General features: G+C 45.1%; 1 protein-coding gene across 1 annotated transcript in view; it reads left to right on the top strand.

Annotated features, from left to right (window-relative positions):
- Positions 1-2115, top strand: part of NSG2 (neuronal vesicle trafficking associated 2) — a 43030-nt gene extending 40915 nt beyond the window's left edge. The window contains exon 5 of the mRNA XM_054038629.1: positions 928-2115. Within this exon, the coding sequence (XP_053894604.1) occupies positions 928-1119 (192 nt within the window). The 3' untranslated portion in view covers positions 1120-2115. The remainder of the gene's footprint in view (positions 1-927) is intronic.
- The last annotated feature ends 24901 nt before the right edge of the window (positions 2116-27016 follow it).

The following is a 27016-nucleotide window of genomic DNA, read 5'->3' as shown; positions in this document are numbered from 1 at the left end:
CTTAGTGTACATAAAATCAGAGAGGAGACGAGTCATGACTTTTGAATTCTGAATGTGAATTTCCTCAGAGTTCATGCGTTTTGGATTTAGTGTTCTGCTCTGGTCTTGCCCCTCTTTAATCACACTAGAATGGGGGGGGGGAACTGGATGGCTCAGGGGCATGCTAATTATAAATGGGGCCCTTCACCTCCAGGTCACCACTATCAATCTGAGCAGGTTGGACCAAAGGTTCTTACAATTTGTTGGCTCTCCTGTGGCCTACACAAAGCAAATTGGTTTTCTCAGTACAGTTCTTAGTGGGCAAGGGTCCACATTGCAGCAGTAGAGACTAGTTGGCAGCCTCAGCACAGAGGAGAAGCACAGAAAGGGCCATAGAGATTGAACTGGCCACCCATCTCTAGGGCTGGTCTTCCTGCAGGTCAGAGATAAGGCACGGCAGCAGGGTCGCACATAAGAAGCTTACATTGCTTCTGCCTGGCCTGTATCTGTTCTACGGATTAATAGAGAACGTCAGTCTGCAGGGCTGTCAATCCAACACTTTGTGAGCTAACCAACGTCCTCTTCCAGTACCACTGCCAGATGCCTGATCTTAGTGCGTTCCAGTGCCGTGCCAGAGCAGCGGGATCCCCATTCTGTAATTTTGGTTCTGTTTCACAGAATGAAACCAGTCTTAATCAGGGCTGCCAATTCCAGCAGCGTTTGACATCTGTTGACCCTGTCTCATTGCCCCGTGCTATCTAATGTTTCTGGGCATTCCCCAAGCTATTTGTCAATGGAGGAGCACATGTTTCCATTGGCGCAAGTAGCCCAATTGCTATGAACCAGTGAGATGAGTCAGTCATCCACGTGAGAACCAACTGGGAGTTTAAAATAAATGTTAAGTAATGTGACTGCTACTTACTTGTCCTGCTTTTTCCCTCTCTCCAGCATAAGAGATGTATCCCAGCCTCCCTGGATGCCTATTACTCAGCACAGGATTCCAATTCCCGGGGCAGATTCTATACTGTCATCAGCCATTACAGCATGGCTAAGCAAACCAGCTCACGGTCTGTATCGCCCTGGCTTTCTTCGGGATCGGTAAACCATGAAGCCAAGGCTGCCAAGACAGAAGGCCATTAAAACTACTCAGTGGTGACGGGAGGGGTTGGGAGTAGGGAAACAACACCGTGTCTATGAAGTATCGCTCTGCCTCAGAGAGGGCGCTGTGCTAACAGCACGACAAGAAGAAATGAAACTCAAGTGCAGGAGTCATCTCAATTGATATTTCTTTTCGTGCATTGTTCTCGTTGATTTGTAACCGGGCCAAGCTCTTGTACAAAGGCATGTTTGATGTTGACTGTAACTTTACGATGTAAAAATATTTTTAAAATCATTGCTTAAATATTTGTTAGAAAAATAAATGAAAAAACAAAAAAAGCAAATTCAGAAAACAACCAGAGAGGATGGAATCAAGCAAAGAGAATCTCCCAGAAACTGTATCTTTGGTAGAAAGTTGTGACCCTAAAGCAGTATATAATGGAAGAACATTTGAATACCTTGTTTGACATGCAGGAGTAGAGGGGAAGTCTTTTACAAATCACGTCACTGGGCAGTTAAACTTGCCAAAGCAGGGTCCTTCTACTGGCAAACTGAGCTGCACAAAATACGGTATCAGCATTAGTTTGTGGCTAGAGAAGTACACACGCATGTGTGTGCAGTCTGAGGCCTGAATTAAAAACAGAAAGATCTAGGGATTTGGAATACACAGTCATGGTACTGGAGATCTTCAGTGGGTTTGTCAGGATTAAGTGTTTTGGACATAGAGCAGGAGAAGGAAGCTGTTGTGTTTAAATCTCTTCAGCACAGGACCATGAGTCAGGCTCTATTCCCAGTTCTGCCACAGATTACCTGTGTGATCTTGGGCAAGTCACATGGGGCCTGATCCTTTGAGATGCTGAGCACCTCTTTGGAGAGCAAAGAAACAAATAACTTCATTGTAAATCTAGGATGCTTAGCACCTCACAGGAGAGGGTTAGCATTTTAAAGGGTCAAGCCCCCTCTGTGCCTCATTTTCCCCTTGTCCTTATTCCATGGACACTACTTATGTGGGGATTGTGAGGGTTTGTCTGTTGGTGTGTAAAATATTTGATAGAAAGTGCTATCAAAATTCAAAGTATGAGTTGACTTATAAACCCGTGAACGTAAAAACAAACCCCAAGCCGAGTCCAGCCCTGTACAGTGTTCAAACACAGCCCAGTATCTAGCATGTAAATTGATCTGAGCAAGCATGTCTGTTTTGTAAGACTTGAGCAAAAGGAATTTTCTTTTCCAGAGCTGCCACCCAAAACATAGCAGTGTGACAGTTAAAATACTTGTGATCGCAGTCAGCTTGAGTTCAAAAGAATAAGCACCAGGAGTAGGACAAGACAGATGTTTGGGTTTGGAGTTTAAGGTTTGCATTTCACCAAGCCTGCTGATCAGATTTGTGGGTATTGCGGGCTAGAAACTGGGAGCCAAACCCACTGGGCAGAGTTTTGTCCTTCATTCTGCACATACAGCTCCTAGGGGTTTGAACGGGACTAGCCTGGTGTAAGTGGGGGCAGGACTGAGCTGACAGGAGTCATGATAAGCAATTGTATAGTATAGCTAAAACTGTAGTGCCAAACCCCATCGTCTGACTCCCCCCCCCCCATATTTCACCTGTAAATTCATTTCTCACTTGAAATGTACAAACCCCACCACAGAAAAATCAAAACTCCGACAAACGACTGGACAATTTATAATTTTGTGGTGTGCGTTTTGTCAGTAGGTAGCAGAGACTGAAGTATTTTTTGGTGTAATTCTTGAACTTTTCTGACAGGAAAAATAAAGCTAGATGTGTCTGAGAGTCTCAACTGCCCTGAAGGGTTTCTTTTGTCTGTGTCCTGCTGTCATGCTGTGAAGAGGGAGCAGTGGGAATGTTTGTGTGCACGGACCTGCTGGGTGTGGTGGTGGCAGAGCCATCTACTCTGTATTGGTGGAAATGGAAACGTTTGGAGGCTTCAGAGGTCATTCAGAACTCGCTTGCATTTATTGCTGGTGTGGGGAACCTCACACACTTTTATTTATTTGTTTGCTTGTTTTTCAGCCGGAAAAAACCCTTCAAAACAAGAGGGGCTTGAATCCTTCTGGCTTTACTGTGGGTGCATCTACTGGATCATCTGATTCTCAGTTACATAAGACCCCCTTTTCACTGCTCTGGCAAAATAAAAGGACAGAAATATCACCTAGGACTGCTGCAGCCTGCATGGAGCTGGCATACAGGTTCAATACCATCCCTGATCCTAGTGTAGGGGGCAAGTCAGTGAGTATAGGCTGGAGGTGGGGAATAGAAAGTGAGGAGCAAGGAGGGGTGTAGCCAGAGTACACTGTGCTATGGCTATTCTTTGCTGGGCCCTGGGAAGGATAGTGTACTTTAGAGCAGCCCTGTGGCTACTCTAATTTACACCAGGGTTGGGTGTGCTGCCACCTGCTTCAAGTTCAGGGAAGGAGAGCACAAAAACATAAACAACCTCCATCCCACTCACCCTGTCCCTCTAATTTCTGCCCCAAACACAGAAAGGAGGAAACTGAGGATAGGGTACAACAATCTCTACAGGTTTGAAAGATATTACCCCCATTTTAAGTACGGAGAACGTTTCTCAGATTGGTAGAATCTTTCAAGGAAACTTTGTCAGTAGTGTACTTTGGCCACCCTTCCATGGACACCAGGGAGAGTGTTATTTATGTATGTACTGCTGTATTGGGCTCAATAATAATTAGCAATGTTACAAGAGAATGGTACATGAAACCATACATACACACATTACAAAAACTAGAGATGGGCTGTACCAAGAGCCTGGATCTGGCCACCCCTGAACTTTGGATCTGTAGCCAAACTTTGTGGCTTGGTTTCTAGCAAAAACATTTCCTTAAATTCACCCAGCAGCTCTTTGAAATGGAATGACACTGTCTTTAAAGTTGCTAGTTTCTGCAGGCTCATGAAAGGCTTTATAATGTTCCAATAAAACCTCTGGCTGACTTCCCTTTTTGAAAAGCTCGGTTGTGAAATTGAGCCACTGTAGAAGAGGAATCACTGGTATTCTAGGTCACCACAGAGAACCTGTGAAATTCATTAAAAAGGATATAGTGCTCTCTTCCAAACGGAGTCACATTGTAATTTGACTGGTATTTCTATTGCATCTCTCATGGTAATACCTTAGTCCGCTGTTTACTTTGATTAAAATCCCAGGAATCAAATTATTTGTATTCTAGGGCGGAAGGTATAATTGGATATCTGAGTCAGTGGCGATAAAAAGTTTTTATTTAATAAAGGAAGAACCAAAATTGTATATGGAACAGAACAAAAAAGGGCTCCAGGGAGACACAGGGGACAGTAAAAGACAACAACAGCTAAAAGTTTAATCATTCAGCTCGTTGCCATCGACACGATTACCACGGTCTATGTTCAAGCTGCAATATAAATTCTAAGTTCAGCCACTTAGTTTAGTCACAGGAATGGGAAGAGACTCGATTGCAATTGCAGCATCTGTCCTCTCGTGTTTTAAACAAAATGTTTAAAAGCTGCCACTCCTTTAGGTTCAGGGGCTGGTTAGAGCATCTTGCTCGGCCAGGGTCAATGGGCTCTCCTTGTCTCAGCACCACACTGCTTGCTGCCCTTCATGAAGTCCAACGTTCCTAGCATACACCCCGTGTCTCTGTCGAAGGGTGCTTTGTTCTGGGGAAGACCTCCTATGAAAGGACTAGGCCTACTTTAATTTGTTACGGTAACCTCCACTGTTGTATTTACGCACACAGTTATTTACCTGGGGCCAATTATCAGCATATCTGATGCTGCCAAAGTAGCACTGCAATTACTCTTATCAATAAACCTGGACTAATTGCCTCCTGGCTAAGTCAGCTGCTCAATATACTCCCCTTCCTGCTGCTTCCTCCGTTTGACTATTACTTTTCTTTGTGTTGATTTCTACACAAAATCCTCATTTCTGGGCCCTCTCTGCTCCATGTCCCCAGACGCCTTGCTGGCTACTACTGGGGAGATGGTCAAATCCTCAAACAAAAATCTTCCTCTGTGTGGGCCTTCAGCCAAGTCTGCCAGCTGTTTGCTGACTCCAGTGATCACAGGCTCAATCAGCAGGAGGTAGGCTCAGGTTTAGCATAAGCCCAATTTCCTGTGAAGCATCTAGATTTTGGCTAGCAGGGCTCCTACTCTCTCCTGGAGAAACAAGAAGTGGCTGCCGCTGCAGTTCTGGGGAAAGCTGTTGGTTTCTGTTTTCCAGAGGGAACTGAGAGACAAGTACCTCATTTGATAGCAAAAGGTGTTTGCAGAATCTTGCATGAGGGCCAGAAAAGGTGGAGGAAAATCAGATGTACCTTTAAAAATGAAAATTTCCCACATACCCTTCTTATTCTTATTTGTTTTGTTTTGCACGTCTACCCTTGAAAGCTTTTTCTAGTTTGCAATAGTATCCCAAATACTAAGTTTAAGGGGCCTACACTGAAATTTCTATAGTCACACTTTATATAATTAGTGTTTTTAAAACACCTGAAGTATTATAGTCAAACTGGATTAGACTGTTTATATACTAGATTTTTGTTTTTACAAAATGGAAAGACAAAATGACAAGGGAAAAATCCTCTATCCCTCTTTTGGCCTCAGTAATTTTTAAACACCTTGCACTGTCAGTAAGGCTGAATTCTATTCCTTTCAGCTGTATTTCATGACTATGTAATAAAGTCAGAGTTCCTTAGCATTCACCCCACCTGCTGCTGTGGGCAAATGTCCTTCAAAGAGGCCTTTTACCCCGCCCCCCGCCACCTCACTTGGGCTTCTGACAGGGAGTGTGCAGACAAGTTAAGGTAAAATTATCCTTCTGCCAAAGAAGTTGGATGTTACTTTACTCAGGATTGTCACTGATGAGAAATCCATGTGATACTATCAGCGATAATAATCCTTTGCAGGTTCAAGTACAGGAAGGAAGTGAACTCGGTTAATAGCATTATGTCCTAACTCACACTCAGTAGCCAGAGTCTTCAAGAGGATGGACAGGATTAGTGCTGAAGAGGCTTTTGTCCTGCAGTAGACTGAGTATTAATGGCAAAATCAAAGGAGATAGAAAAGGCACAATCTATTACAGTCAGTCATTCAGTCTATCTTTGCCATGCCAGTGCCTGTTGTTCCACTCCAGAGATGATTGCATTTCTGTGGTAAGTAAAGGGATCCCTTTATGTTGTAATGAAGTGGCTAGGGTGGACCTGCACAACTGTCTTCTACTGATGCAATGAGAACTGCCCAGCTGTGTGAAGGGTGTGTCATAGGACCTAGTCAGCTAAAAGAAATTCTTCATTAGTGCAAGTGGCTAAGACCTGTGAATCTGGAGCATGAGAATCTATGTGCACTGACCTTGTGAAGATGCAAGTGGCCATGGTGTGTGTTCTAATGAAAACCCTGAAGATTTAGGTGGCCATTCTTAGACTATTTACAGCATTTTGCTCACCTAATTTTCAAAGACTCAAGTGATGAGGCTTCTACTGAGCCATCTACGAATGATGATGAAATTATTACCCCTTTCCTGCATGTATATCTTGTGAGGACTGATCTCCAAGCACAATCTGCCTTCCCCTGGGTGTGAAAAGTCATTGAAAAATAAATTCTATTAGAATCTGCCAGGTACCTTCCCAAACGTACAGGGTTCAAAGAGCAGGTAGGTACACTGTAGGTTATTGTGACACTCCAGTAAACCTGGCTGTCTAGTAAAGTTACTATACAGTAAGCTTTCATTTGACATGTGCCTCATTGTAGCGCACACTATCCCTAGTACCCAAGCCAACCTTATGTGAATGGGAGGAGGTAGTGGTTCAGCAAGACAATAGGCTTTTTGGAGCAGGACCCCTGTTTGTTCTGTGTTTGCACAGCAGATAGCACAGTGTGGGTCCTGGTCCTTGACCAGGGCTCCGAGATGTTAACACAATATAAACACTTTTTAATAATGAGGATTAACACTGCCTGCCAAGACATGCACTGTGCTGTGGCAATCAGTCGTACCAGCTTGTGCTGCCAGAGCCCATCAGACATAGGTAAGTACTTCGGTGCAAGATCTCCAAAGAACACCTGGCTCCTGCAGGAACCGGGGGTGGTTATTCAGTCATTGGCAATCTTCCCCCAGAGTGAGTATTCAGCTATCGCTCCGGGATGCTTTATGGGTGCTGTGATGTCTTTTGAGTGACCTATATAACCCAGGTCATAAAGATCTCAAGGCACTTTTCACAGAAAGCCAGGATAAAACCCATACAACTACCAACTCAGGTAATTACATCCTCCTCGCAGCTTCAAATGGAAATATTATACTTCATGTCCTGCCTTAAACTATTGCACAATTTTGCAGTGCAGTTGCAAATGGTTGCTGCGTTTCACCCCAGTGATGGCTGCATTTCAACAGCAGGAAAAGTGAGTTCTGTGTATAGTTTGTATGCCACATTATTAAAGCACTTGGGGGTCCTTTGGGATGAAAGGCAATTACGTAAACATAAAACCATTATCAGTAAATGCAAAGGGTCAAAAATGCCCTATGGAAATGTATTAGAAACAGCTTCTCTTTTGGTAATATAAATATAGCATTTGGCAGGGTTAATAGACCAGCTTGTCATGTGAACAAGATCCCTAATTCGTTTGGAGGAAAAGGCTATTTTTATAGTAGGGCTTACAAGTACTTGACCCAATTAGTTCCCATTCAAGGTTACAACTCCCAGGGTTTGGATTAGGGCAGGTAACATCAGGGCAGTGACCCGACTCTGTCCTGTGTCTGCCATCTTGTTCTCCAGAACCTGCGCATTCATTTAAAAGGAAAAGTACGTCTCTAGCTGGCACGATTTCCAAGGAAGCCTTGGAAAAGTAAAGCAAGTGTAACCAATGCAGAGAGATCTGTCGGCATCTGCAAAGCACCAGAAACAATAGCGCTGAGATGGGAATTGCTCTGGCCGTCTCAATGGGGTCAACTCAGATGCCTCATGATGATATTTTAAATAGCAACTTTATTAACTGTTTCACTGTTGATCAAAGGATGTTAGAAACGAGAGGGAGCATCACAGATCTACATAATCTACTATGAATTGCATCTCATTTTGGTACCGGAAGTGTATTTTTTTTCTTAGTCTGACTCATGGAGCCAAAGGGGAGGTACAGAGTGTGGGGAGCATCTGAGCCTCTCCAAGGGGGAGCCAATCCCACAAAGGCAAGTGACATGCCGAAGACTCTCAACTAGGACCACCATCTTAGAGCAGCTGGGGGCAGGTTGGCTCTGGTTGTGGATGTGGGGTTAAATGGCTTCTGTAGTAGCTGCAGCAAAGGCAGGAGCAGAAGTCTGTCTGCAGATTCGGGCAGACATTGCTGCATCCATGACACTTAGGTCTAGTTTTAAGCTTTTCTTGGCAACCATGATGGCTGGAAACTTTTGTTGTTGTTGTTTTCAATGAAAACTGAGGTTATGTCAGCACATGACTCTGGGAGCTGGGGCTCTGTTCTGTCTAGGCTTGAATCCAGCCCTGCCTAAGGGTGTATCGGGACTCTGCTGAGAGAGAGAACCACACCTGAGTAGCCCAACAGAACATGCATGATCACATGTTCACCATCCACCCGCTCTGCTGTGAGTGGCATTTCGTTTTGCCATCTCAAGTGGGTGGAACTTGGCTTGTGGATGGAGCATGGGAGTACCATCAATTCCTTCTCCCACATTTCAATCCCTGGCAACTGCAGTCAGTGTTGGTTAGCTGTGTTTTACCTCAGGTTGGTAGGGACTTGGAAAGTATTTTGTTTTTTGTAGACAAAAAACTTCATGCGAATCCTTTAGAAGACATTTTGCTGTCACTTTAAATTGGTTTTCATAATCACTGGAGAGTTAAGATATGCCAATACATGAAAACCATGATAGCATTGGTTTATACTATTTATGCTTGTCATATGCCATCATTTAAATGTATGGCGATGATAGGCCACAACCTTAGCTGGTGTAAATTGTCATAGCTCAGTGGAGCTACATTAGTTTATGCCAGCTGAAAGCTCTGGCCCCATGATGATAATGTTTTGTACCCATTCAGTGCCTGTCATCTGAGGTTCTTACAACAGTGGATAGAGATTATTCCCATTTACAGATGGGTAAACTGAGGCTCAGCACAGACCAGATTTGGATCCCTTTAGCTCACACTGATACTATAATTTATTGCTTGTATTGCAGTAGCTCCTAAGAGTGCCAGTCATGGATCAAGACCCCATTGTGCTAGATGTGGTACAGACACAGAACTAAAAGATGGTCGTAGCCCCAAAGATGTACAGACTAAATAACTAATGCCACAAGTAGCCCCTTAGAAGTCAGTCAATGAACTTGTAAAGCAAAGTGCTACTCACTGTGATCACAATCTGGTGCACGGCAAGTAGTAGAGCTAGGAATAGCACTTGGTTCTCCCAGATCCCAATACGGTTATATCCCCATGAAATATCAAAGATCATTCTTCACCATCACAACGTTTCAATTGACAATGAGTTGATAAAGTAGCACAGTAGAAATCATAACAGAGCTCAACCAATAAATGAGTAAGCTAGACTGAAAAGTATATAATTCATTCTTCTTCAAAAACTGCAAATCTAATTTAACCCTTCTCTAATGGGTTAACAAAGAGCTTGTTTAAAAATGTCTGACCTAACCTTTAAAAAGAGAGGTCGTTTTCTTCTCTTGAGAGTAAGTAAACAAAGGGGGGGAAATATCTATATTCTGTTTTTTATGCTGCACCATTGTTTTCTGGATTTCCCCCCCCCCCCCCCCCGCCAGATTCAATCTCTGTTGCCCAGTAGTGATGGTCTATAATATTAAGAGGGATATTTTTTTTCCTTTTTCTCTTTCCAGTAACATTTTGGATTATTTGTGTTCCAAGGAGAAGGTTGCTGACTTTCATCTGGAGCCATATTAATAATTTGACAGACAGAGCAGGGGAAGAGGCAAAGGGGGGAGAGAGAGAAATAAAACATTCAGGTCCTTGCAACAGCTGATATTAGTAGGTATCAGAGGCTGCTTCTGTAAGAAGTTTGAGTCCCATTAAAAATGCAGAAGGATTGGGAACTCTGGAGTATTCTATCAGTTAGTCCGACAGAAATAAATTAAGGGTGGCCTACTTTCCTTGGATAACATGTGAAAGGGCATTTGGCCAATCTGTTACTGATCCATTTGTCACAAACACACACACACGCGTGTGCGTGTGTGCAAAATTGGAAGGAGACCTCTGAAGAAAACACCCACTCCCATTATTATATTAAAGGAGATTGGGCCATATGCAGAGTGCTATAGCCAAGTCTCTGAAATGGATTTCCTGTTACCAGGGACTCTTACAGCTATTTTTATGGTATTGATTTTAAAGCAGCAGGCATTATAATGTCTCATTCCCTCGGGCCCCATATACGGTATTACCATATGTAACAATAATACCTAGAGGCCCCAGCTGAGATCAGGGTGGGCCCCACTGTGGTAGGTGCTATACAAATACATTGTAAGAGAGATCCCTGCCCCAAGGAGCTGATGTTTTAAATAGACAAGACTGCTGTATGAGGAAAACTGAGGCACAAGAGGGGGACATGGTTGCCCGAGGTCACACACCAGGGCAGTGGCAGAGTCAGAAATAGAAGCCTGCAGTTGTAGTTTACAGCCCTATCCACTAGAAAACACTGCCTCTCTAAAGTATATGACTGTTTAAACAAGAAATAGGTACCTATGATCTATTTAACTGCCCGATTACCTTGGTACCCAAACACCTATTCCCCATATGTTTTGTTATGGAAAGTGTGTCTGAGTCTTTAGTGGCACTTGAACACAAAAGCCAATGTGGTTTACATGGGGTTAGGAATCCATAGGCCTGTTTCTCTTCTCTCACCATTTCTACAATGGAATAACACCACTGACCTCAGTAATTACTATGCTGGTGTGAGTATGATCAGCATCAGGCCCATGAGTTCTAAGCCTTCCTTTGCCAACTGATTTGCTGTGGGGCTTTGGGCAAATGTGTTTCCACTCCCCACAGCTATAAAACAGGTCTCACAACACCCCTCTGCCTTACGGGATTGTGGGGAACGGGGTACAGAGGGTTCATTTATTAGCAGACTTAAAGAGTTTTGAAGATGAAAAGTGCTAAGTATTGTTTTTATTATTATTCTCTTCCACAGGCGGGAATGCCCCCAGCTGAGTCATGGTGCTGAACGTGCAGAGACCCTGTCAGTTCATATTTTGAACCATTCTGGGAGGCTGGGCTTTGTGCCGGCAAATCTATTTCCAAGTGCAGCTCACCTCAGTGCTAATGATGCATGACGATGCTGGAGTTGTCCCTTTGTTGATGTATACGTTCTTTGCCATGCACTTAGGAACCAGCCAGAAGGAGGCAGAATGGCAGGAATAGAAATGGCTTCATTATCTCCCTGTTTGCTGTAAGAGGATGTCCGGGTGAAATGCTGTGCTGTGCCTCTAAGCCCAGGACTCTCACAATCAGAAGGGAGGCTATGGCGGCTTTAAGCCACATTTGTGCCCTTCTGATCCAGGATTGTTCAAGGTGCTGCAGAGCCTCCTTGGGTAGTTTAGACAGCCTTGGAGGCTGCCTGTAATTTCCAAAGCATTTTGTGCTATAGCCCAGCCCTGACGTGCCCTCCCAGCACCCATAACAGGGCCTGGAAAGGGGGGGTCCTTGAACAACAGCCATACGGCTGTCCCTGGAGTGCATGTACAGGGGAATCCTCCCCCATCTGGAACCACAGCTTTTAGGGCCCCTTGGCACCTCTCCAGCCTTTTTTACCCAGTGTAAAAGGGCCAGAGCAGGGGTGAGAATCTCGCTCCTGGCATTTAGATGCTCTAAATGTTTTCCATTAATAACACGGATTATTCAGAAAAGGCTGAATCCTGGAAATCCGCCCCAATAGCCAGGTGGGATGCCAGGGTTCTCTGTGGGATTGGAAGGAAGACTCTCGCTCCTTGATCTTCTCCCTGTCTGCTAGAGCAGCTCCCTGCACCTGCAGTGTCTCTTGTGGTAGACCTAGGACTTGGTTGAAATGAATAATAAGGGGTTTCCTTCACTGAGGCTGCTGGACACAGACGATCCTGTGGTTCACTAGTTCCCTGACTGATGGCCTGGGCTGCTTAATGTTCCCATACAGGGTCTTCCTAAATCCTGGATTGAACCAGACTGTCATGGAAGGGATTGGTGTCTGCATCCCCCTGCTCCACTCAAGGTAGCGGCTGGTGGAATAATGTAGAATGCTAGGGTGATGGAAGCAAACGTTGCTGATTGACTGAGCATCCTCCCCAAATCCATCCCCTTGTCTCTCTGCATATGGAGGAACTGTACCTGTTTCTCTCCGTGTGGGGACTTCCTTACCTGGGGGCCAGCGGGCAGAATTTATCCCAGAAAACAAGGCTGAGGGAGTTATTTGCTTTAGTCCAGGAGTCTGCAACCTTTCAGAAGTGGTGTGCTGAGTCTTCATTTATTCACTCTAATTTAAGGTTTCGCGTGCCAGTCATACATTTTAATGTTTTTAGAAGTTCGCTTTCTATAAGTCTATAATATGTAACTAAACTATTGTTGTATGTAAAGTAAACAAGGTTTTTAAAATGTTTAAGAAGCTTCATTTAAAATTAAATTAAAATGCAGAGCGCCCCGGACCGGTGGCCGGGACCCGGGCAGTGTGAGTGCCACTGAAAATCAGCTCGCGTGCTGCCTTTGGCACACGTGCCATAGGTTGCCTACCCCTGCTTTAGTCCTTTGCATGATGGGCGATCCAACATTCTGCTTTCTTCTCCTTAAAACACCTTGGACTTGACTGCAATGTCACTGCATGGTAAATCAGAAGTAAGCTCCCTTGAAGTCCATGGAGCATAAACACAATGTAACTAAGATCAGAACCAGGCCTTTACAATAACTGAACTGATGCATCAGTTCGGAAGGTAGATAACATTCAGAAACACTTTACCTTGCTGCTTACTCCCACTTCTCCCAACCAATATTCCACCTGATTAGAATACACAGAGCTTAATTACCTGTAACAATTTGTCTTTGTTTATTAAAGTAAATAAATAAAAGGGGACAGAGGAGATGGAGTAGCCTGCTAATTGGTTTTGAGTTGCTGGGAATCGTTTTGGTATGCTACTGTCTGACAACCAGCAAGACTGTACTGCACATGTACTTTGGTGTTGCAGCCAGTCCTCAACACCAGAACATCACTCAGCAGTACAGTAATTAACAGCAAGATGCATTTCCCCCCACTCTCGACAATAATGAGGGAGAATCTAAATACAGCTATGAGGATTTTTTTTCTTCTTCTTCTTCTTCTGACAAATAAAAATTCTGTTGTGAGACTTAAAACCAAACAGGGCCATGGAGAGAGGCCTGGGGTGGTGGCCAGACCCCAGGACTGCATCCAGGAATGTCTGAGTTCTAATCTTGGTTATGACACTCAATCCCAATGTTACCTTTAACTTCTCTGCCTCAGTTTCCTTATGTGAAGTATCAAGATAACTATTCTCCTCTACCACATGGGATTTGTAAGGAGGGTTAATAAATATATAAAGCATTATGAAGATGAATAAAAAAACCAGAAAATGTAGTGAAGTGAGCCTGGTAGCACATCACTGGATGCCACCTTAAGGTGGAATGAAATAATTGGGACATAGGTCATTTTAGGAGGGGCAGGGACCAGATTATTGCCTGCCCAGCAGTGTGCACAATGTGACACACATTTGTATAGGAAAGTCCTATAGAATATAAGAAAAAAACTCTTTTCTACAGGTGTTTTGGACCATCCTATAGAATGTAACCGAAAATTGTATCTCCTCATACACAGTTCTGTAGGGTGGCTCCAAAATGTATAGACAGAAGAGATTATTTATTTATGTAGTTGAGTAGGTTTGTAGTGTAACTTTCATGAAAGCTAATTGTTTTGTGCCCTGTTCAGTTCTATAGGACTTTTTCATAGGGGGAAGGGACAGAGGGTAGGGTATGTAAGCAGCAGGATGGTGGCAGCAACCTGTGAGCTACACAGCTATATTTGGCAAGACGCAGGGGCTGGGGGCTTCTGGTTTGTGACCAAAGAAGAAGCACAGGCTGTATAGCAGCGGATGTAGGCCCATAAGGCAGAGGGGAGGCTGACAGACAATAGGGAGACCCATGATTCCAGAGGTGGATCTGCCTCTAGAGTCATGGGTCTCCCTATTGTCTGTCAGCCTCCCCTCTGCCTTATGGGCCTACATCCGCTGCTATTGCTGCCACCATCCTGCTGCTTACATACCCTAACCTCTGTCACTTGCCCCTATGAAAAAGTCCTATAGAACTGAACAGGGAACAAAACCCTAAGGCTTAATGTCTCCCTCCCCCGCCCCCCAAGAGGGGTGGACTTGAAGTGACACCCTTAAGGACAATGGCAGCTTTGTACTTTCCTATTGGACAGCCTATCTAGGGGCTTAATGAGGAATTATTCTGTACATTCAATAACTACCCACTCAACCTTTGTTCCTAGGGTAATATTACCCTTTGTTTCCTAGCCCTAGTAAAGATTGCCCCTTTATTTATGGGGACCCACCAAGGGCTGGAGCCCAATGTTTGGAGGATCTGCTAAACCTGTTTTCTGTCTTGTGGTACATATAACATGATAACAGCCGTCGGAAAAGAAACAACATACCATGAACTCACAGTGACGCACAGTGAAGTGAGGGGTTGTCTGTGTGTGCGAGAGAGAGATTCTGAGGAACAACCCTGCATGATCTGGCTGAGCTAACAGAATGGTCTCCTCCCCTTCGCCCCACGCTCTAATTTCTAAGGTTCTATGACAAGGACAATGTGTAACCCACACATCTCCTGGGTATGGTGTTCTTCCCATCTAGTGGAACTGAGACCACTTAGAGAGAGATTAATGAATCTGCTCTACAGCCTTAGCTAAGGGCCATATGGCTCTTAGCTCATGCAGTAGAGGCTCATGCACTAAGTTGCAGAAGCTCCAGGTTCAATCCCACCCACCAATGACTGGGGGCTGTAGGCATTACAAATAGGAAGTGCTAAGAATGTGGAGGTCTATGTTGCCTAAGTCAGTAACCCACAGTTCTTCCCCCCCACCAAGAAACCTGGACCATTAGGGAAACCGGTGTAAACAACCCTGCCAGCCCTATGGAAGACTGTTTGGGTAATATGAGTCACAACCCCTATCTGGTGGCTGGACTTTGTCCTCACCCACAACTATTTCACATTTGGGGACAATGTATACCTTCAAGTCAGCGGCACTGCTATGGGTACTGCATGGCCCCACAGTATGCCAACATTTTTAGGACTGACTTAGAACAAAGCTTCCTCAGCTCTCATCCCCTAACGCCCCTACTCTACTTGCCCTACATTGGTGACATCTTCATCATCTGGACCCATGGGAAAGAAGCCCTTGAGGAATTCCACCAGGATTTCAACAATTTCCATCCCACCATCAACCTCAGCCTGGACCAGTCCACACAAGAGATCCACTTCCTGGACACTACAGTGCAAATAAGCGATGATCACATAAACATCAACCCTATACCGGAAACCTACTGACCGCTATACTTACCCACATGCCTCCAGCTTTCCTCCAGATCACATCACACGATCCATTGTCTACAGCCAAGCTCTAAGATACAACCGCATTTGCTCCAATCCCACAGACAGAGACAAACACCTACAGGATCTCTATCAAGCATTCTTAAAACTACAATACCCGCCTGCTGAAGTGAAGAAACAGATTGTCGGAGCCAGATGAGTACCTAGAAGTCACCTACTACAGGACAGGCCCAACAAAGTAACAGAACGCCACTAGCTGTCACATTCAGCCCCCAACTAAAACCTCTCCAGTGCATCATCAAGGATCTACAACCTATCCTGAAGGACAATCCCTCACTCTCACAGACCTTGGGAGACAGGCCAGTCCTTGCTTACAGACAGCCTCCCAACATGAAGCAAATACCAGCAACTACACACCACACAACATAAACACTAACCCAGGAACCTATCCCTGCAACAAACCTCGTTGCCAACTCTGTCCACATATCTATTCAAGGGACACCATCATAGGACCTAACCACATCAGTCACACCATCAGGGGCTCGTTCACCTGCACATCTACCAATGTGATATATGCCATCATGTGCCAGCAGTGCCCCTCTGCCATGTACATTGGCCAAACCGGACAGTCTCTACGCAAAAGAATAAATGGACACAAATCAGACATCAAGAATTATAACATTCAAAAACCAGTAGGAGACATTTCAATCTACCTGGACACTCAGTAACAGACTTAAAAGTGGCAATTCTTCAACAAAAAAACTTCAAAAACAGACTCCAAAGAGAAACTGTAGAACTGGAATTAATTTGCAAACTGGACACCATCGAATTAGGCCTGAATAAAGATTGAGAGTGGATGGGTCATTACACAAACTAAAAACTATTTTCCCCATGCTAATTTTCCCCCTGTTACTCACACCTTCTTGTCAACTGTTTGAAATGTGCCACCCCGATTATCACTACAAAAGTGATTTTTCCTCCTGCTGATAATACCCCACTTCAATTGAATTGTCTCGTTAGAATTGGTAAGGGAACCCCCATCTTTTCATGTACTATGTATATATATATATATATATCTTCCTACTGTGTTTTCCACTCCATACATCCGATGAAGTGGGTTTTAGCCCACAAAAGCTTATGCCCAAATAAATTTGTTAGTTTCTAAGGTGCCACAAGTACTCCTCGTTGTTTTAACCCCTACCCAAGTGTATTTAAATCTGCCTGCCTTCTGCTGCATACAATAAAATGACTGCAGAGATAGTGCCTTAAAACCGCCTTGAGACAAAGAGGGTGAATTGGGGTAGTTGGGGAAGAAGGAGGGGAGAGAGAAAGGAATTGAAAAACAAGCAGAACCTGTCTACTGAGAATTCCAGTTCAACAAAACAAATGGTCTCTTTACTACACCTACTTAGAAACAATTACACACAAACCTTTACCGCTACAAAGCCGGAAATGCTGCTGCTATCGGTAAACCTTGTGTTGTTAACGCTGTATCGATTCTGTAAGTATGTGTGTATGCGTGTAGCAGTCCCAAGTCAGGAATAAATATACTGAATGTTATAGTTATACAAGGCAAAGGAATAGCCTCATAGGCCTGCACCCAGTGTATCAGGCTGCTGTTTGTATTTCATGGTGCAATTTTTGTTCCAATTTCAGTGCCCTGAGGGGCCAACTTTCAGATTTGAGAACTTAAATCCGGATGCCCAAGTCCACATTTCAGTTCCTAAATGACACTTCTGTAGGGCTAGATCTGCCCCGCATTAAGGCAGCTGTGCACCGCTTCACCAGAACTAAGATGCCCCAGAGCTGGGTCCCCAGCTTCAGGGGGTTCTCCCCAGTGAAGAATGATTGCTGTGGCTCCTGTGTGAGTGCAGGGGGTGTGGCTGGTGTTCCCCCACTCCCTGGAGAGCCCAAATTGCCATTATGGCTGTGTCCCTGTTACCCTTGGGGATACTGACAAGAATAGGGTTACCATATTTCCACAATCAAAAAAGAGGACACTGGGGGGGGGGGGAGAAGCCCCGCTCTAGCCCTGCCCCTGCCCCACCCCCATCCACTCCCTCCCACTTCCCATCCCCTGACTGCCCCCCTCAGAACCCCCAACCCCCCTGCTCCTTGTCCCCTGACTGCCCCCTCCTGGGACCCCTGCCACTAACTTCCCCCTAGGACTCCACCTCCTAGCTAAGCCTCCCTGCTTCTTGTCCCCTGACAGTCCCCTCCTGAGAACCCCCCCACCCTAACTGCCCCCCTAGGACCCTACCTGTCCCCTGACTGCCCCGACCCTTATCCACACCCCCACCCCATATTCACACCCCCGCCCCCAGACAGACCCCCCCAGGACTCCTATGCCCTATCCAACTGCTCCCCGCCCCCTGACAGGACTCCCAGAACTCTCTACCCATCCAACCCCCTCTGCTTCCTGCCTGCCTCGACCCCTCTCCACACCCCTGCCCCCCTGAAAGCCCCCCCCGAACTCCCGACCCACCCAAACCCCCCCTCCCTGTCCCCTGACCAGGGCCGGCTTTAGCAAGAGCCCAGAAATCAGGCTGCGCTCCGGCTGGAGCTCCGGCTGGGGTCGCGGGGCTTGGGGCCGGGCCGGAGATGCTTGGCCGGGGCCGGGCCGGCACGCTCGGCTGGAACCGGGGCCACCGCCCTGGGGCCCGAGCCAGGCCAGAGCCGCTGGGGCCGGAGCCACTGGGGCCGGGGCTGGGGTGCTCGGCCGGCACCACTCGGCCAGGGCCGGGCCAGCGTGCTCGGCCGGAACCGGGGCCAGTGCCCCGGGGCCTGAGCCGAGCCGGGCTGGAGCCGCCGGGGCCGGGGGTGCTCGGCCGGCACCATTCAGCTGGGGCGGGGCCGGGGGTGCTCGGCCAGCACCGTTCGGCTGGGGCCGGGCCAGTGCACTCGGCCGGAACCGGGGCCGGTGCCCCGGGGCCTGAGCCGAGCCGGGCCGGAGCCGCTTGGCCGGGGCCTGAGGGAGCCGCTTGCCGGGGCCGGACTGGGCAGTGCCGTGCCTCCCCGGAGCCCTCCTCCTTGCGCCCCCCCCCGCCCCAGCTTACCTGCTGCTGCCCGCCTGCCTGTTTGTTTTCAGACTTCCCATGAACATCTGATTCGCGGGAAGCAGGGGATGGAGAGGAGCAGGGGGGCGGAGCGTTCAGGGGAGGGGAGGAGAGGGAAGTGAGTTGCGGGAGGGGTGGACAGCTGCGGGGCCGGGCGGCGTGCTAAGGCTGCAGGGGATGGGGGGAGCTGAGAAAGGGCTTTGGCTGCCAAGTGGTGCTTGGCCGCCGCTTTTCGGTCTATAAATAGCCAACCGGGGGGAAATCCCGGACATTTTTAGATTTTTACAAATCCCCCCCCGGACGGCTATTTAAAGAGCGAAAAGCCGGACATGTCCGGGGAAAACCGGACGTATGGTAGCCCTAGACAAGAAGCATAAGTAAGAGCAGCCTGACAGAGGTTCTTTGGCTACATAAGCCCTGTGGCTTGAAGCCTGAGAGTAAGGAGCTCCTAGTGACACCTGTTGTTGGACAGAGAGAAGAACAGCACAGAGTTGCTTGAGAACTCAGATGGACAGGGGGCCCATAGGGAAGGGAGCTGTCTGTTGCCATCTGTTATTGGGCAAATGAAAATAGCTGAATGGGCCAGGCCTCATTTGCATATCTGTGATGTGACAGTTTGGGGAATTCTGGTGAAAATTCAGTTAAGTTTTAAGTTTGGGAGCAGTAAAGCATTATTATCCCTGCTGGGTAACGAAAGGATAAAAGAACTGCACCCGACACACCAGGGGTGAGGGGTCGCTCTGAGCAAAACTGCTGTCTGGCTCAGATGGGTAGAGAAGCCTGGGCAATGCTAGAAAGAGGTAAAAAGTGATGGTTGTTGACTGTAGGAAGAGTTTCTCAACAGGTAAGAATACTGCTGAGGATTAGCTATAGCACTAATTTCTCTTTGAAGACTCAGGGGAGCATGATAGTGGATGGAGTGAAGTGATATACAACAAAGAGAGAGTTTCAAGCTGAGTAATGGTGCTGAGATGGTTTGGGCTGAAACAGGCAGCAGTAGTAGCTGCCTAGCTTGAAGGACTCTGGTGAGGGCCTCCCTTACCAACAGGACCAACAAGGAAATCACTTGAGCTGGGTCAGGTGATAAGAGCTCCTGGAGCAAGCTAAGCAACACTTCCCCTAGGAGCTGGAGATGGGCCTGCCTGACGTTTGTCAACCCTGGACAACAAACTGTGAGTGGGGAGTAGGGGTGGAAGAAGTGGCTAATGTGAGAATGCATTGCTTCAGTAGCCACTCACAGCCATGAGAGAGGGGTAGAAGTGAAGACTATTGACAAGACACCCTGCGGGGGGGGGGGGTCTTCTCTAATAGATATTGTTGGTTTATTAATTGCTGGCTTTCCCAAATTTATTCTGTGCCTTCTCCCTCTTAAGCCTCCCCCTGAAGTTATTTGTTTTGGACTCAGTGCTTGTGAGGGGAAAGTATTGCCTATCAAGTGTGTAGGAGAGGTAAGTTAGTTTTCCCAGGTTTCTGGATGGGGCACAAGCTGGTGGTGTTTTCAGAAGGAACCCTTAGATAATTGAACCTGGCACTTTTTGCTGCTGACAACAGGTGGCAGAGGGGTTATACATTCATTATCTTTCAAAAATGGCTTTGTTGTTTGATCTCCCTAACCTGGTATGAATTCATGAGTCAAAAAATATGAATTAGTGATGGGAAGAAATTCATGTGTGTGATAGCTCAAGCCTGGCGAAGATGATGCCTTAAGATTGTTGCATTGCCAGGGAATGCCGGTTATCTGATTTATCAAACCTGCAAGTGTGAACAAAGTCTTCCTCAAAACACTTCTAAATTTTGCAAAGTTCCTTGATTGGAAAATAACATTGATATTTAACTGGCAAATTTTTGATTGATTAATGTCAGTTGCACCTTTCCTTCTACTGTATAAAATGTAACTAATAAGGAAAGTTTCTGCAGTATGGACTTAGGCATTTAAAACAAGTCAATTTACTGTCTAGTGTGCATTTAAAACCAGAAGGCAAAAACAAAATCTTCAGTTATGTTACTATTGTATTGGGGCTGCCCTTTTATGGTGGATTTATCTGCTGTGGGTATTACTGTTATTTTCAGTAGAGAAAGTCTATCCATAACAACTTGTATAGGGACTAAACGAAAACAGCCTCATTACTTGCAGAGAGAGCCTTTTTCAGCATATAATTGAGTAGAAGGATGGGGGGAAGTTTGATCTTGTTGTTAAAGTGCTGGATGGGGATTCACGATTATTTGTGTATGTAACATATTTTGTGTCAGGGATATACATGCTGTGTGAATAACTTCAGTGATAGTCTTGTTGGGGTTACTATGCCTGCCTGAGCCAGAGTTCTTCCATGTTTAAACTCTGTCCTTCCATGTTTAACTCTGATCGACCTTAACAACCAAGGACAGGAATTGGAATGTGTAAACAGCTAGTTAGCAATTACGACCTTGCTCATTTCAGGTAACAAACAATAATGATGAGGTTTGCATGTTTCTAGCTGGGGAAGGGGTAATAAACTAAGGGTAAACAGGACCAAATAACTGTTTAGAGAGAAGTTACTAACAAGCTAGATTTATAGCCCTAGAATGATTTAGTTGCTTAAATGTATAAACATGCCTTCAGTAGAGAGGGGAGGGGGAGTAGAGGGGAGGTGGTAGAGAGGGGGAGAGAGGGGGGCTTAATTGTAAAATGTATAAAGAAGAGAGAAACTGTTTTTGCTGGTGTGCTCGATTTGAGACTTGCCTGTCTCCTTGCACCACTTTGAGATCTCAAATAAACTTTGATTGTTTCTCCACCCCGGTATGTTTATTGGCATGAAGCACTCCGGGCAACGAACCTCACTGTTGCTGTCCTCGGGCCCCTGTGCCGGCAACAGTCTGATGCCACATGCTTTACTGTGGTCTGATGAAAAAAGGACATCTGGGGTGGAAAGGGAAATGTAAATGAAAAGTGACTCTCTGAGGGAGCATTGCTTATTTCCAGGGGGGCTGCAGGACATACTCGGCAATGTGCCGATATGAACTCCATGAACCTAGTCAGTTGCAATGGGTGTGGGAAAAGGGGCATGTGCAGAGTCTCTCTCACTGTCATAGAGGGTCTGTGTTATTTTTACTACAGCATCTATAGCGTATTGCCTGCAGGGTGCTAGCGCGTGATATAAAATTTCAGTTTGAATTCTCATCTCTGGACTGTTTGAAAACCATTAGATTCAGCTTCCGCTAGAGAGAAGAGCATTGTAATTGAGATGAAATCGTCCTTTTTTCTGTTTACAGCATGTGTTCATTTGCCCAGGCAGAAACCATTTCCACTCTGCTTTCCACTTGTTTCTAAGGTCAGTTCTTTATTTTCTTTTTCTGTATTGGTGTTTTATAATCAGACAAGGAGCTCAAGGCAAATAACATGTTTCAAAAGCAAATAGACATTCCAGCCAGTTGAGGATTCCTTCAGAGATATGGAAATGAGGAAGCAAAAGCCTGGAATCTGTGGAGAAAAAAAAGCCCTTCCACCTCTGGGACAAATGATCCTGAGAGGTGCTGAGCACCCTCACCTGGAAGGGGAGCTGCTCGTCAGCTTGCATAGGGCCAGATGAAGCTATTCCAATTATACCAGCTGAGGGTCTGGCCTATAATGTCTCGTACAAAGATCTCACTCAGTGCTGGGCTAGGACCCAGCCTAATGTTTATTTTCAGTACCTTGATTAAGACATGTAGGCTGCATTCCAAGTTCCATGCAGGTTACCTTTTATTAGCAGTTTTCCATCCCTCGAATCAAACAGGAATTCTCTAGGTCTCTTTTCATACGTTTGCACTGGTCCATCTAGCTGGCTAGAGGTCCTGGAGTCCCAACTCTACTCCCACCTTAGGATAAAAGGGGAGGGGATGGAGGTTATGCTCTCATTGGGGAGCTCTCCTCCAAAGAAGCCATCTCTCTCTTGGATTCTATGTTTCTGGGAATACCACCTGCAGAAGGAGGAGTTACAAAACCCATCTTCCTGATAAAAGGGCCATTTCTTTTTATTTGACCACTTAGAATTTCACCCGCAGTTTAAATCCAGTTTTGGTTGGAAAGAGACTTAGTGACGTTCACTGAAGCTTTTGTGGCAACTATAAAGACAATGTATGGTTAACAAACCTCCCCATTCACTGCTCAGGTTCTGTGTTACTGTGAGATAACAGGAGATGTATAGGCATTATTGGATTAATTATCAGTTGACTGGATCTGTACTATAAAAAGCAACAGCTACTATATAACCCAGAATGACTGTGAGCATCTGCTGACAAATGGCTCTATTCAGAAATAAGAGGATGTTAGTGTCTGATCCCCTTAATGCAGGGCACACCAAGGCTATCAAATTTCTCCAAAAGTAATCCTACCTTGAGACTGCTGTAATGGAAAATTAGGACTGGTGAGGCATATAGAAGGGAATGGAGCTCTGGTGCCCAATGCTCTGAAGAGACAACACCCATGACATATGCGATCAGCTGGTGTTGTGTTCTCATTTTTGCAATTTAAATTTGGTCTGGCAATTTCTAGGAGGGTTGAAAGACAAGCATTTCAGATCAGCTGTTTGCTGTCTCATGCTCCATGTGGAATTAGTACATAAAGTTTCCTGAGATGAACACATACAACTAGTGTGTTTCTTTACAACTAGTTTGGGAAGGACATTCATTTCACACTCAGTATAATCCCATTTACAGGCCTGCTCAAATTGATTTACCTTCATGAGCAAGGCTGCAAGGAGAACTTGGGCAGGGTTTAGCCCTGCACCAATGGCACCTTTGTGATACAGAAAAAAATCCTCCTGGCTTTAAAGCTCGTGATCTCTCAGCCCTATGGGGTCTGGAAATCGGTGGCCAGATTTTCAAAAGAGGTCAGCATCCACTAATGGGGCCAGGTTCTAAATGGGAACTGAGCTCTTTTGAAAATCAAGCCCAGTAGCTTTATCCCACTGGAAAGAGAATATTCTCAGCTTCCCCGTGAAACTCACGACATTCTCTTCTAACCCTGGAAGGGCCCAAAATCATGATCTTTTGTTAGGGGGTGAAGTCCTAGCCCCACTGAACTCTGTGACAAAACTCTTATTGACTTCAGCGTAGCTACCATTTCACTCATGAGGTCTTTAGAATAGAGTTTATTTTAAATCTTTGTTAGATGTCTCAGTGGCTCCCCCTGAGCCCTGTGAGACTGTGCTCGTGGTAACTAAGAAACTGGCTTTACAGATGCAGGGATAAAAATAAATAGTACCAAGAATATTTTTAACTCTCTCAAACATTTTTCAAATTTGTTTTTCTGTAACATAGGTAGCATATCCAAGATACATGATGGAGTAAGGTGGTATAAAGGTATTATCCTGAGTTTGGAATAACTCCCTTCTCACCAGTACTGAGTAATACACCCATTCCCAATTCATGGTGATAAACTTTTGTACCGCCTTGCATTCCAGACCTATTTGTCTCTCCCACCATATCTATAGTGATCTACATCACACAGGCATAATAGGCCATGCATCAATGGAGGATCTGGCCCTATATGTTTTAATAATTCACATCATTATGTTTCGTTTTTTACCTTGACTCTGCATTCTTATAGTCACCTGCAGGTTTTCCAAATTACAGTGTAAACTCTGAACAGTTGCTTCACTAGACTGTAGTAAGAGTTATTATTTTAATGCTACTCTATTGTATTTCTTTCTTGGAGAGAACGGGAACTGTTTATGCCAGTTATAGCACTCTTTAATAGTCTTGTCCATTTTCAGCCATTTTCCCACTCTGGCAGCTGAGCAAACTGAAAGAAAATGATCTAATTTAGTGAGACATAGAATAAAGAGTAACTGTATTTCTAGTGTCCATTAATATATTTTCTGCTGCCAGTATTTATATTATGTCCAAATATCAATGAGAGATACTAGAATGGACATTTTTATCCCCGGCCAATTATACTAATGTTTAAGTTTAAATCTGTGATGCTCTAAAGATTAGAGGGGATCTTGTTTATTTAAAGGAACGTTGATGAGGCCTGAAAAATGATCTTGTTTCCCCTGATCTTGTATTTGTTTGCTAAGTTCATGTGACTTGTGAGTCCACCATCCCACGTTTCATTCCTGAGGGAAAATAATCCCAGTTCAAGTAGCCAGGCATTCATGAACAGTCCTACAATAACAAAACTGTGTGCAGCTTAGCCTTCACTAGCACTGCTATAATAACTGAGAGATGGAAGAAACTTTTGGGTAAGAAGCTTTCATTTTCAGTCTGAAGCTTCCTAAAGATCAGTATGAACAGTGGAGGAAAAATAGGATTTTAAAATTGGGGAAGCTGCTTTGACAGTATCCTTTTCACATCACTTTTTCCAAGTTCAGAAAAGTTTAACACTTCCACCCACCCTTGGAGGGGTTTAGAAATGAGTGAAAGATTTTTTTTGTTGCCTTTGTTCTTAGTTGATGTGCCACATGACTGATATAAGACTTAATGTCTTCCAGCTGTTAATCAAAATGATATACAGGATATTAAAGACCATTTGTGCTGCTGTTAACTACAGGAGGCTCCAAATGCACTCGGACTGCTGTCTTTTCCAATTAGACTCAAGAGAAACTATGTGCATACAGTATTTCTATCCCGGGATAGCCAATTGATTCAGTGGGTCACAAGGGTTATGGAGGAAGGAAACTCATTCCATTGAGCTCTGTGCTGTGACTCTGGTGCAGCAGAGAACTAGAAAAGGCAGCCGTGCTGTATCCATTGCCCTCTTCACCGTCAATTCTTGCCAAAGAAAGCAAGGGGTTTCCTGCCCAAGACTGGCTCTGCCTTTGAGGCTGACAAGGAAGTTGGCTTCAAATGGCCTTGTCCCTGGGGTGCTATTGTAGCCCATCCATACTTGATGGAATCACCCCACGGAAAAGCGATGGGGGTGTTACTGCAGCATGTGTTGCAAAATGGCCACCGGAGTTGAAACTTAAAGGAGAGAAGAGGAAGTGTGCCACAACTCGCATCTAATCTTCCAGATCGCTCGTGTGAAATTGAAAGGTTTGTCGCATACATACAAGGGACAAAATATATCCATGACGTACAGCTATGGAAAAACACACTCAGAACCCACCCCAGGAAATGAAAAAATGATTACATTCTGGTAGCAGCTAGAGACCCTGACTCAGTGATGCTGGAACAATTTATATAGTGGGGGTGCTGAGAGCCTTTGAACCAAACTGTAAACCCTGTATATGATGGGAAACCACTGCTGCACCCCCAGCACCCCCAGTTCCAGCATCTATGCCCTGACTGAGATCATATCCTCACAGCGCTACACACACAGCAACTGACCCAAAGGGCTTACAGTCTTAATAGACAGACAAAGGAAGTCTTATGATCCCCATTTTAAGATGGGGAGCTGAGAGACAGAGAGGTTAAGTGACTTGTGCAAAGTTATGTAGAAAGTCTATAGCAAAGGCATAAACTGAACAGTCTCTTCAATCCCAGACTAGTGCTGTAGCCACAAGACCATCCTACTCCTCCATGCTATAGTCAAACACGAGCACTGCACATGCTATATCCTGCAGTCAATATGACACAGCGGTGTGGAAGCGCAATAAGGATGCTAAGTAAAGCCTCAAAAACCAGGAAGTGCCCAAGATAAGATCCTGCACAGCCCCAACTGTGCCCTCTACTTACTGCCTATGCAGAACAATACAACCTTTGAGTGCATTTTATTCCCCCTCTCCCCCCGATCTCATTCAGTATGCAGGCTAGATGGTGCATAGTAAATGAGGTAGCTGGTCAATATTTAGGGCTTGTCTACACAGGGATACTTAGGGAAGGAAATCTAAATTAAGTAAAGATGTGAATTTAAAGTGGATTACTTAAACTCCATTAAATCCCAGTGTGGACATTCATTCAAAATTAAAGTGGCCTTACTTTGGCTTAGTTTAATTCACTTTGATTAATTTGGATTAATTCACCTTTAGTTAATTTAGATTGATTTTCCTGAGTGTCCGTGTGTAGATAAAACCCTTGTATTTATCCTCCGTATTCCTTGTACATCTTCTAACTTATGCAAGGACCCCTTTGTGTAGTTACTTTTCAGAATAAAAATGCATTCGGTTGGGAAGTCTGGGCCACATGTGGACAGACACTCACACTGTACAACTAATTTGCAGGCACCGTTATTGGACTTGTCGTTATAAATCAGGTATTTGTTCACATCTAATGGGCTGCTAAATATGGATTTGGGTGTGTGCTGCATTAATTGCTCTAGCCAGTGCGATGTGCATTTTTGAGCATGGCACTGGCCTTCTGGTTTTTGAAAGTCAGGCATTAGTAGCCGTTCTAGAAAGCAGGATTATCATAAATGGGCAACATGGGAAAATTATTATTCCCAT

Source organism: Malaclemys terrapin, chromosome 8 (assembly GCF_027887155.1).
Source record: "Malaclemys terrapin pileata isolate rMalTer1 chromosome 8, rMalTer1.hap1, whole genome shotgun sequence".
Lineage (NCBI taxonomy): Eukaryota > Metazoa > Chordata > Testudines > Emydidae > Malaclemys > Malaclemys terrapin.
Note: the sequence above shows the minus strand (reverse complement) of the source record. Positions and strands in the feature narration are given on the sequence as shown.